We start from the raw sequence: 13404 nt of genomic DNA on the forward strand, positions 1-13404 counted from the left end.
CCCATAGGATGTTTATTTCATATCCCATAGGACGTTTATAATCAGTCACAACCACTGGGTGAAATCCTAATTAAAAATCCCTATTTCTTATAAATACTGAACTAGAATTTACACTTATTATTTTGGTTTATTTATTTGTTTGTTTGTTTATTTATGGCTGAGTTGGGTCTTCATTGCTGTGCGCGGGCTTTCTCTAGTTGCGGTGAGCAGGGGCTACTCTTCGTTGCGGTGCGCAGGTTTCTCGTTGCGGTGGCCTGTCTTTGTTGCAGAGCACAGGCTCTAGGGCATGCAGGCTTCAGTAGTCGCGGCACACGGGCTCAGCAGTTGTAGCTTGTGGGCTCTGGGGCGCAGGCTCAGTAGTTGTGGTGCACGGGCTTAGTTGCTTAGTTGCATGTGGGATCTTCCGGGACCAGGGATGGAACCTGTGTCCCCTGCATTGGCAGGCGCATTTTTAACCATTGCACCACCAGAGAAGTCCTGATCATGTTGTCTAGTAAGCAAAAACTACTTTTCTGGAATGAGGGGAATGTTGTACATTTTCAGATATGTAGAAATAAGTCTTTTTTTTTTTAATTAAGGAATCCACTTCTATGACTGTCATGAAGCCCAGGCTGAGTTAACAGTGACAAGTTATGGAAGTAACAACATCCCACTCTGGACTTTCTGGTTATAACCACTGTCTTCTCTCTCTAACCTCAACCTCTCTACATCTACCTCTATCTATCTCTCTACCAGACTCATGAGGCCTCAATCCCTGCCCTCCTATTCCTGGTAGATGCCAAAGCCAGCTATGTAAGAGGCCTTTTCAGGAGAAGACGACTTCTGTCTTCCCAGAAGACAAAGCCTCTACTGTGCTTTATGAGGCGGATAGCAACCCCAAACCACAGATAGGTTGGGACCTGCGCAGGCCTCAATGGAATAAGTCTATTTTAATATTTAGCCTTCTGATACAATTAATTAGATCTATGAATTAGGTAATATTCGAGTGAAAACTATTAAGATGTTAATATTTATTTAACATTGAACAATGGAAATTTATTAATTTTTTAAATACTTACCTCTGAACCTATATATAAGAATAGTTAAGATGCACCAAAATACCAGGGATCACTAACGTTTGAAATCATATTTCATAAACAAAAGTATGCCATTTTTCTACTACCTCATTAAGTACTTAAAAATTATAAATAGGTTCCAAGAGCAGTTAACTACAAGTTTCAGAAAAATATTTTTACCTAAACTCTTTTGATAGTGTTCTTTTGCCTTTTCCCTAAGAGTTCTTGTGTATAGCCTGTCTTTCCTGAAGACCTTACGATCCTCAAGGGGAAAAATTGTTTCTCCGAATGGCAAAAGAGATTGAAAACAGTGAAATATATTATCTGCTAATAAGTTCAAGCTCAAACACCAATTTCTAAGTGGTAGAAGCTTCTTAGGGAGAAATAGGCACAGTGACTGACAGTGTTTTCTTTGCATTAACACCAAAAAGTGTCATCACCTCTTCTGTGATTACAACAAGAAAAAGACTACAACATGACTTTGTAAAAAGATATAAGGAAAAATGAATTTCCATGGCACTAAAGATACAAATCAATGAGCAGCTTTACCTACGGAAACTATGAACCACATTTTGCAATAGAAGTGTGGAATAATGAATACTAGAACAAAATTTATTATTTAAAATGCAGTACCCCAAGTGTGGGCAGAACAAACATAAACTGCTTTCCATTCTCATTATCATGTCATAAGACTATTTTCCTATAGGTAGCTAGTTATGTGATATCTGAATAACCATTCAGAAAGATTTATACGTGCAAAGAGCCAAGGTTGATATTTCTGAGAAATGCTTTAAAAGCAATTATTAAAATTCAAATCCAATTAACAGACATCTAGGTATCACATACTAAAACCTATAAACTTTATAGTTTTTTAACCTCACGCTTAACAAAAAAATTAAGACATATAACACCAACTATACATTTATATAATAAACAGGATATCACAAATTAGTACCTCAATAATTATCAAATTTAGATAATAAATGTTACAGTAGCCCTTATGATGGAGGTATTACCTCAGTCTTACAGCAGCTATGAAATCTTTTAAAGACAGAATTTATGTAGGTGAACAGAAACTTGTGTATTTCTGCCTAAAACATCTTGAAAAGACATTAATTGATGTTAGGAATTTTTACTATTGAGATTATTATGTATTACTTACCAGGTCCTGAGACCCCATGCACATAACCAAACGTGCTTTCTTTATCTTCATCACGTATTTTGGGTAGCTTGGAGAAATCCATCATGTTAACTTACCTATGGTAAAAAAAAAAAAAAAAAAAGAATTAAGTTATAATTACAAACTTTAAAGCAAAAGAACCAATATAGGTAGTGAACTTTGGTGTATTCTTGAGTTATTACCACTTCTTCAAAGTAAAATATAAAATTCTTAAGATTTGGTTAAAAGTACCTCATTCTTGGATAGTCTACAGTTATTAAAACTCAGAATTATATATCCGTATGCAAGACATTCAATAGAAAATACCCCATGGAATGTAACAGACTGTGAATTCTTTCCAACCTCTTATCTAGCCTGACAACATCTTGCCCTCCCATTATTTCTCTGACCTCCTCTCTAACTACTCTTCCCCTTAATCAGGCTGCATAAACACTGAACTCTTTGCCATTACTCAAAGCACATACACATTCTGCCTCAGGGTCTTTGTACATGTTGTTCCCCCTGTCTGGAGTACTCTTCTGCCAGATGTCAGCTTCTATGTACCTCCTTCAGGTCTTTCCTCAAATGTCCCCTTCTCTGAGAGGCTTCTCTGCCTATCTGCCCATCTATTTAAAATACCTCCCCTCCTTCTCTGCTTTATATTTTATCATCTAACAAGTTATATCTTACATTTAAAAAATGTTTAAATGTAAAATCTACCTTTAAAATATTTCTGGGATCATTTTTCCCTTTTTTCTTTTTTTAGCAGAACACAGAATAGTGTAAGAAATTTAGTTCAACTTCTTTACTTTAGAGATGTGCAATCTGAAAAACCCAAACAATGAACTATTCAAGTCCAAATAGAAAACTGGTTACAGACCCCAAAGCAGAATGTTTCTATGTAACTGCTGGTCTAACTTATTACTGACAATTTAATAAAGAAGATAAAATATATGTACATTTAAAAAGCTAAATAATGTCTCCAAACAACCATAAAGTAAAGGTCACAGATCAATATGTAATAAAGTATCAAATAATACACACTTATTTACTAAAAGTTCAACGATTAGAATGTTTGGGGAAAACATCTTGAAGGTCAGGTATAATTAGCATAGGAAAAGAAGGAGAGCAAAAGGCATTTCAGGTGGGGAAATAACGAGAACAAAAGAAGGGAAATAAAAATTTCAGGAACAGTTAACAGCCTGACTGGAATAAAAGGTTTATGTTATGGCAACAGTGAGAAATAAGGATAAGGGAGACTAATTTGTGGGTCTTGAAATGAATGCCTACTGGACTTTATCCTACAAACAATAGGAAATAACCGAAGATTGAGGGAGAACTGTTATGAGAATAATGATGTTTAACCAATCTAACGTTAAGTAGGGGAAGGGATGCAGGCATGAAGAGAAGTTGAAAAGCTCCGGAAATAGTTATGGGGTGAGTGTCAATATGTTACCAGAGTTGTCACCAGACCCTTGCTCAAAACCCACCAACCCCTCCTTGGAATAGGAACTAACATATATCTTTCATCACAGGGTCTGGACACAAAGAAAGGAAGCTATAGGAAGAGAAAAACAAAAACCGGACAGAACCAGCTGAAACCAAGATGGCGATGAATCTTAACTCCAAGAGACCCCGAGTCTCTACACTGATTTTACTACATTAGTGTACCAAATGACACACCTACTGGCAGCCGTGACTGGAAGTCACTGACCAAAAAAGGACAGAAAAGTGGTGGCATCCCATTTCCAGGAAAGCCTGCCTCTTTCCCAGAAAACTAATGCATATGCATCCCCATCATTAGTCTCACTCCTTCCCCCCATTGTCTTTATTCCTTAAAAGCAAATCCGTCTTGCCATTAAGGCGAGAGCTTGATTTGTGAACTAAGTTCCCACTTATCCATTCTCTGGCCATTGAATAAAGCTTCTGTTGCTTCAATTTCTGCTTTGGTTTCATTTTTTGGCTGCTGGAACCCGAATGGAAAAAAACCTTCTCTGTGGAGGCAGAGGGCCTCAGTGGGCTAGGGCCCGAGCAGGGGTCCATACAACTTAACTGGTAACAAATGGACTCAATTTATTAAATGTTTACTGAGCTCCTACCAAGGAAAAGGTACTGTGTTAAACTTAGGGAATAAAGACTATGAATAAAAGGAGATTTCACTGGTTTTAAACAACTGTACCATAAGACAAAATTACTTAAGTGTTCAAAATGACAATACATTGGGAGAAAAGAAGAAATTGATTCAGATGTGGGAGAAGTGTAAAGCAATGGGGATGAGTTAGGGGAACAGGTAAGAACTGGAAAGTAAGTTTCAAGGCTGAGTTGAGTCCAAATAGAAAGAATACAGAAAGAGAGGAAAATCAAACCCTGAGGTTTAGGTATTAATTCAGGCAGGGTACAGTGGTGTTTTTCAGTCTTTCTGGAGTCATTGAAGGATGGCTACAGAACCCTACACTCCTTGGAATACAATTTGTAATCCATTAACCAAGGTATCAAAGAATTCGGGAAGGGCGTGTAACAATAAAGTCATTAACAGTGGAATTCTGGTTTGATACACTTAGTGCCTTCAGAAGCAGGACGGTGTACAGGGATAACAGGGAAGAATTAAAGAGTGATTAAAGAAACAAGCAAGAGTAAAAACAATTAAAGATCAAAACCATATGGCGATTCACTTTGTTATACAGCAGAAGCTAACACAACATCGTAAAGCAATTATACTCCAATAAAGATGTTAAAAAACCCAAAAATCAACCACATGGCGATATGGGAGACCTTCCAAGTGAGAAGAATATGATCAAAGGGGCAAGAAAAGTACCAACACCTTAAAGATGGTATCAGTGATAAGGTAGAGACTATCATCACTTTGGTCATTTATTGATAAAGATGAAGTTAGTGTATAAGTCCTTAGAAATCATGGAAAAATAATAATAAATCTGATATTACAGTCACAAATGTCAATGTAAAGGAGACAAGGATTTTGGTGTCAGTAGGAAAATTGGAGGAAGGGCAGTTGAGGGAGGAAGTAAAGAAAAGGGGAAACTGGTTTATTAGGATTTTCCAGCCTCCTAAAGATGCAGAAGGGAACTGTTGAGTAAGTAGGAATGGGACTGCAAAAGATTAGAATATAAAAATATGAAAGTTTTTCTAGAAACTACTTAGATAACAGGGGAAAAAACAAAGTTTAAAGATAAGCATTTATTTGGGAAATGGGTTGGGCAAAGTCTTCAAAGAAGTACTAAATAAGCAAAGGAGGTCAAATTTTAATCTCCAGAAAATCAAAGATTTTCAAAGTCAGAAGAGAACTTTATAATAATACAGTCTAACTTCTTCCCCAAATATGGGTATTTCCTATGATACATGATCATCTGCCTATTAAAGTGGAAATATCATGAAATATTGAGTTAGCAGGCTTAGGAAATATCCTGATTCTACCAGTGACACACTGCAGGAGATCTTGGACAAATCAAAATCTCTTAATATCTTCATTTGAAAAACACAAGTACCACCTACCCTGGGGCTATGATTAAATTACAGTTTGTCAAAATGTTCCCTGTGAGATGTAAAATGCTCACAAAAAATTCATCTGTAATACCTACCATCTAAAGAGGGCTTCAGTTTTGAAAAAGCCATTCTATTTTCAGAAATCGCCTCTTAGAGAGTTGTTTTGTATCCAGCCTAAATCTACTTCCCCAACCTCTACCCTCTGGCCGTTTCTTCCAACTACTGTAGCCACACACAGTATCTTCCCTCCTGGAGGAATTCTCTTTGGTGTCAACTGTCCCTCAAAGGATAGCCTTTTTCAGATCTTTCTCCCCTGAGGCTACCCTCTTCCGGAAGTATTTCACGATATCAATGTTTCTTTTAAAACAGAGCAAACAAAATTAAAAACTGTATTCTAAATGTCATATGAGTAAGTTCTGAAGAGTACCACTTTCATCTGTTCTGGCTGCTTTCTTTTTATTGAGAAACAGAGACCAAGGATTTGAGTCAGACAAATGAAGTCTGAAATTATAAATTGTGCCCTTGAGCAAATCAAATTCTTTCAACCTTTTGAGACTCATTTCATCTGTAAAATCTACTGGGATTGTTGTGAAGCACCTAACAGTAAGCCTAACAGAAAAGTATTACTGATGACTACTAACTTTATTCTGTTAGTACAAGCTAATATTGCCTATATTTCTAAAAAGAACCTAACATATTCTTATCTTCTTGTTATATGAACCAAATCTAGTCAAGTGGCTAGTTTTTTTTCTTAGCTATTATGTGTATTTTACCATAACTTTATTTTCTAAAACTAAGTAGATTTTATTTTAAGCATCAGTGATATGCCAGGTGCTGTATCATAGACTGAAAATACAGTGGAGTAAGAATAGTTACAATAGGGTAACAAATGTGCTCTCATAGAGCAGTGCAGAGTGATTTAGAAGAGGCATCTAACCTTGACTTGGGCAGGACAAGAATGACTTAGAGGAGGCTAAGCTGAAACTTGAAAGATGAGGAGGCATTAGAGTATACAGTAGAACTTTCTTACAGATGCTTTAAATCTCCCAGGGTTCATGAAGGTGTTCTAGAATGTTCATGAGGCAATAATAGTATCTGTTCTGATTTTTAAAAACAGGTGTTTACATATTTTCCCTTTTAAACAACAAGAGCCTCCAAATGTATGAGCAATAATTAGTGGAAATCAAATGAGTTTGTTCATGATTCAGCTGCCTTGTGAATTTATCACTCAGCTGGATAATCCTAGCCACCATAGGAAACTGATGATTCTACAGTTTTAAACTTTATTTTTAGGCATATATTGTTTAATTTATGCCAAAGGCAGCAGGTGTTAGGAACAGTGATATCAACCTATTAAGTGAACCAAGAGCCTAAGTGATAATTCTATAAATTCACTTAAATATGCTTTTCACCAGATCCAAAAATTTCCATTCATCTGATTAATATTCTTATAACAAATCAAGATGATTCTACTTTTTAAAGAGTCAGTGTTGGGCTTCCCTGGTGGTGCAGTGGTTGAGAGTCCGCCTGCCAATGCAGGGGATACGGGTTCGTGCCCCTGTCCGGGAAGATCCCACATGCCGTGGAGCAGCTGGGCCCGTGAGCCATGGCCGCTGAGCCTGCGCATCCGGAGCCTGTGCTCCGCAACGGGAGAGGCCACAGCAGTGAGAGGCCCACCTACCGCAAAAAAATAAATAAATAAATAAAAAATAAATAAAATAAAATAAAAAGTCAGTGTTTACAACAGCCAAGATATGGAAGCAACCTAAATGCCCATCAATAGATGAATAGGTAAAGAAGATGTGGTATACAAATATAATGGAATATTTCCCAGTTGTAAAAAACGAATGAAATCTTGCGATTTTCAACAACATGGACCTAGAGGGTATTATGCTTAGTGAAATAAGTCAGACAGAAAAGGACAAATACTGCATGAGTTCACTTAAATGTGTAATCTAAAAAACAAAACAGGACTTCCCTGGTGGCCCAGTGGTTAAGACTCCACACTTCCACTGCAAGGGGGCACAGGTTCCATCCCTGGTCAGGGAACTAAGATCCCGAACGCTGCACTGCGCAGCCAAAAGAAAAACAAAACAAATGAAGAAACATAACAAAACACAGAGTCATGGATACAGAGAACAAACAGGTGGTTGCCAGAGGGGAAAGAGGTGGGGGAAGGAAAGAAATGCGAGATGAAGAGGTACAAACTTCCAGTTGCAAAATGAATGAGTCACAGGCATGAATGTACACTGCGGGGAATACAGTCAGTAAGTATAAAACTGGAAGGAAAAAAAGTCAATGTTAAGAGGAGAAAAACATGATGATGGTCACAAGTAATTTAGCTTTTTGTACACCACTGTATGATATTCAGAGAAGTGGTTACAAATACATTCAAAAACCAACTCTTAACACATCTTTCATGATAAAATAAGAATATTATGAAAACACCAGTTTTTAAAGTATAAAATGTAGGAATTCCAGGCACTTTTGTCCATTTTTGATGCTTCAACATGTTAAATTTTAATCTCGGCTTCAACTCAGACCTTTATATTTGCTGTGCCCTGCCTAGAATGTCTTTTCCTCACTCTCATGAAATAGTCCCTCTCTTCCCATTGTCATCCTCGATGCTCTTACCCTGCTTTTCTTCATAGAACTTTTAACTACCTGAAAGAATATTTTTTCTTTTTAATTTACTTGTTTACTGTGGTTAGTATAAGCATCTGTATCACTCCCTAGAATACTTAGTTTCATGAGGGTATAGAAAACAGTGCCTGGGCAAAGAAAAAAGCACTCAGTGAATAGTTACTGAATAACTTCATACCCCCTAATACCATCTCCATTTTACAAATGTGGAAACTAAAGAATGGAGATGTAAGTAACTTTGCCCAAGATCACAAAACCAGCAAACAGTAAAGGTGGGATTATGAACCGAGGCAGTCTGACATCAAAGCCTATGCTCTTTAAGCACTGCACTCTGCCTCCTCAATTAACTAGGCTGATTTCTGTTGTATACATCCAAACAATCCTATGTGGTACAGAGGACAATAGTCTCTACCTCAAGACTATATGTTTTATTTTATTAGACACAGAGCTGCAACATTCAGATTCCACTTCAAGGAAGTGGATAGCCAACAGCTGTCAGCCCTTCAGGGATGCAGAGAGCTGCCTTGCCCACATTCACACCCTTCACAGAGCAACCTGCACCAGGTGACTGAGCAAAGTGGAGGTATAAAGAAAGGCCCAGCCCTATCAGCCCAATGCGGAGGTCACAAGCAATAAATGCTCACTCCAGATCATCCCACCTGGTCAGCTGAGGCTTTGTCGGGCTTGCATTGCATTTGCACTTCTTCCCCAGACCAACTCTGTTTCCGTCCCCTTCCTTTCACATGTGTTGATCCTTAAGAAAATCTTATACACCAGACTCCTTTTAGACATCTGATTCCAGAGAACCTAAAATACTTACAATGAACAAACTGAATAATTACTTCCTGGATAACTGAAACATAGACTCACACTTGAAGCACTACAATTTTTGGCCTGTTTTCTGTCTTAGTAATCTTGTAACTGGTTACTTTGGGAAAAGGAAAAAACAATACAAAAGTGGGTTTAGAAAGCACAGCCCAATAGGCAATTCTCCAGCTAAGGTTCCCATGCAACGAAAGCCTTAGTTTCTGAAAGGAACTTGCTCCTCCTCCTTCAACATAAACCTTAGATACAGCCCATCACCAGCAGTCGCAGGAAAAGAAGTCTAAAGTACTATTTTCTGATATTGGAAAATATGTTTTCCTGGTCCATAAGTTTCAGGCTCCAACCTCTTAACAGTTAAACACTGAGAAACTTTCAAGGATCAGTCCAACGTACTAGGCTTTCTTGAACATTAAAATTTGCAATTCCCACAGCACTGACATAAGGATACACACACACACACACACACACACACACACATATAGATAATATACTTCTAAAGCTTTTTCATCAAAGCACCCCAATTGCAGAAGAACAAGTAAGCACTAAAGTAATAAATACCTCCCCACCACTTCCCCAGCATCTTGACAGACAACAGGATGTTACAGCAGTCTACTGTAAGCAGCCAAGTTTCTTTGTCTGCTCTTGTATACCCTCTTAATCCAAACAAGTTTTGCCCTCTACATCATCATACACAACGTGTGTTTTACAAGAAAAATATGGAAGTGTTTCCTTCCCACAAATAAAATAAAAATGATAAATTAGGTAGACATATTATATTGACAACTACTGAACAGGGCAAAGCATACAGCAGTTTGATAGACATGGTCATACAACGTACTAATTTGTATCCATTAACCACCCTTCATTGTTATCTATGAAAAGAGTGAAAATAAAAATACCCCACTAAAATCTTCTGCTTCACTACTGAATCCTTATGTATCTATGTGAAAAAGTATAGGCTTTTTTTTTTTTTTGGCTGCGCGAGCGGCTTACGGGATCTCAGTTCCCCAACCAGGGACTCAACCCATGCCCTTGGCAGTGAAATCGTGGAGTTCTAGCCACTGGACTGCCAAGGAATTCCCAACGTAGGCTTTTAAAAATGTTAAGACAACAACCTCCCAAAACAGTTTAACTTGCTATAAGCAAATGATACTGCAAGTCAGATTATACTGAAAGTTAATCTCATGCCAAATCTCCATAAGATTCAAACTATCATGATATGATTTAATCCTACATGAAGTTTTATGTGCTATGTAATAACTCCTTTCTAATACGATATGCAGCTATTATTGTTGCTTTCAATCGTTTAAAAAATAAAAGCATGATATTTACTTTAAAAACAGTTGCTTCCGATAAAACAATGTGTTATATGTACCTGCGCTCATAGAGAAATCAACTCGATTATATTTTTAAAATTGGCTTTAGTTGTTGGACTCCTCTTTTAAGGATAAAAAGTAAATGCAATTAAAACCAAGCTTCTGGGGACTTCCCTGGTGGCGCAGTGGTTAAGAATCCACCCGCCAATGCAGGGGACACGGGTTCGATCCCTGGTCTAGGAAGATCCCACATGCCGCGGAGCAACTAAGCCTGTGTGCCACAACTACTGAGGCTGTGCTCTAAAGCCTGCGAGCCACAACTACTGAAACCCACACACCGCAACTATTGAAGCCCGCACTCCACAACAAGAAGCCACCGCAATGCAAAGCATGCAAACCGCAAAGATGAATAGCCCCCACTCAGTGCAACTAGAGAAAAGCCCACACACAGCAATGAAGACCCAGTGCAGCCAAAAAAACCCAAAAAAACAAAAAAAATCCAAAATTCTAATAGTCACAAACTGTAACCACCCCCCATATTTGTGAAAGATTAAAAAAAAAAAACCCCAAAACAAAAAACCCTGCTGTAGAAGGGGAAAAATCCAGATAGCACAGGCAACCATCGGACCTAATGAGTCACCAGCCTCTCCTCCAAACACTGCAGAACACTGCAGTGGCAAATCACAACACCAGAGGCCCACTTTTGTTCCTTCTGTTTTACAAGATCCCTTACAAATTGCTATTGGTTAATGCACTATACCTAGTAATTTCATTACCCAGAGAAATGTTTTCACTACCAGTCTTGGATGATACAATTGCTGGAGGCAAGGGTAAGGTGTTATGTAAAAGCTAAATACCAAGGTTCTATGACAAGATTTATTTACATACAAAATCCTTAATTGATACCGGGGCACTTCATTGATACTTAACATAACACTTGGAAATGTACATCCTATCCAACGAACTGAAGACTATCTTTGGAAATAATAGATTTTTTTTTTTAAGATGAAGAAGAATCTAGTTGATTAAAAGCAAATACTTATTTTCATACACAATTTACCTTCTTGGGGAAAGGCATCAAGAATCTAATATTTTTATGCTTGCTATAAATTATAACGAAAGTTATAGAATTGGTAGAATTCCAGCTGATAGCACTACCTTATATTCACAGAGTATAGTACACAATCATTTTGTGAAGTACTTTTCTATTCATTTTATTTAACCTACCTCCCTAGCAACACCATTAGAAAGGCTTATGTGTGGGCTTCCCTGGTGGCACAATGGTTAGAGTCCGCCTGCCGATGCAGGGGACACGGGTTCGTGCCCCGGTCCGGGAAGATCCCATATGCCGCGGAGTGGCTGGGCCCGTGAGCCATGGCCGCTGAGCTTGCGCATCCGGAGCCTGTGCTCCGCAACGGGAGAGGCCACAGCAGTGAGAGGCCCGCGTACCGCAAAAAAAAAAAAAAAAAAAAAAAAAGAAAGGCTTACGTGGCAGATTACTGACTAGCATAACTAGTTCCTCCTTTTTATCTTGTTACCAAAACCCTAAATTGGCTGAAATTTTGGTAGACACATCAAGGTAATTCCAGGTCCCCTGTCAATGACTGGTTTGGAAATGAGCATGTTATGATGTTCTGACCAATAAGAGGTAAAGCAAAGTCTACTGGGGAGCTTCTGGGAATGATTTCTTTGCTCTTTTAAAATATACAGGCCATGAAAAACACTTTTTCCTTTGGGATCTGGTCATCTGCGGGGGACATGCAGCCATCTTGGGACCTTGAAAGAAGCAAATCTAAGTAGCCAGGCCACCTTGCTAAGGACAGCAAAACTGAAAGACAGAAAGCATCTGGGTCCCTGTTGCCTTTATAACAAAACAGAAAGGAGAGGATTTCAAGAATATTTTTATATGGTATACATATTTCATAGTGTTATTTTTTTTAAAGGATAGGCCAAAAGGTTAAGAATAAAGGCATCTATAAGGTCATTACTTAAATAGTTCACAAAAAATTACTTGAGATGGACTACAAGGAAATATGCAGACAAAAGTGGGAATCAGAGTAGAGAAGTATAGAAAGATCACAGATGGCAAACTGGACTAACAGAATCAGAAAAAATTTATTCCTACTACAATAAAATTTTTTGAGGGCACACACAGATAACACCCTTTCACTTATTAAAGTACAACTAATCCTGTAAAAGAAACAGTAAAGATAAAAGGTAGGGTGGACAATTAAGCTGGGAATAGAATTCAAATCTTATTGGCTACATATTCTTATGCTTTGATGACAAGCTTATCCATAAACAATTTTGATAGCATTTCTAGAAATAAACAATCACAGATTCCTTTCACTTCAAAATTTTATAAATAAAAGTGGGTTATACTAAGATGATAATCCAAAGTATTAACCAGAATAACAAAATGCTGTATTTAGTGTATAAGTTCTATGGTTTGAAATTTATAGGCTAGAAGCCTATGACCAATGGTAGAACTGTCGTATGAACAGACTCAAGTATCCCTGCCTTCAAGGGGCATAAATTTATCATTTTCTTAACTCTCTTCCCTCCACATAGCATGGAGCCTTGCACAGCAGTAACTCAATAAAATGTTCTGATATTAAAAACAGGTAAACTACTACTTGTTAAGCACATATCACATTCCAGGCATTATGTTAAAAAATAAACACATCTCATTTAACCTTTAACAACAGTCCTAGGAGGCAGGTATTGTTTGATTACGAAACAGGTTTTGAGACTTTAAGCAACCCGCTCAAGACTAGAGCTATGGAGTGGAGAAGTCCGAATTTAGTCTGATTTTAACATCTAAGCATTTATAATAATAACAAAGAATTCAAAAGACCTTATTTAGCCAGTAGCTTTAACCTCTATTATCTTAAAAAAAAAAAAA

The 13404-nt window shown here is 37.7% G+C and overlaps 1 protein-coding gene across 2 annotated transcripts in view; it reads right to left on the minus strand.

Moving 5' to 3' along the window:
- ATP6V1A (ATPase H+ transporting V1 subunit A) overlaps positions 1-13404 on the minus strand; it is a 55620-nt gene that overhangs the window by 27990 nt on the left and 14226 nt on the right. The window contains exons 1-2 of one of the 2 annotated variants that reach the window (XM_019922691.3): positions 9018-9139; positions 2218-2312 (exon numbers count right to left, since the gene is read on the minus strand). In XM_019922691.3, coding sequence (XP_019778250.1) covers positions 2218-2302 — 85 coding nt within the window. In that variant the 5' untranslated portion in view covers positions 2303-2312; positions 9018-9139. Of the gene's footprint in view, positions 1-2217; positions 2313-9017; positions 9140-13404 lie in introns of those variants that run through there. The other variant, XM_019922690.3, reaches the window with a different exon arrangement.

Source organism: Tursiops truncatus, chromosome 4 (assembly GCF_011762595.2).
Source record: "Tursiops truncatus isolate mTurTru1 chromosome 4, mTurTru1.mat.Y, whole genome shotgun sequence".
Taxonomy (NCBI): domain Eukaryota; kingdom Metazoa; phylum Chordata; class Mammalia; order Artiodactyla; family Delphinidae; genus Tursiops; species Tursiops truncatus.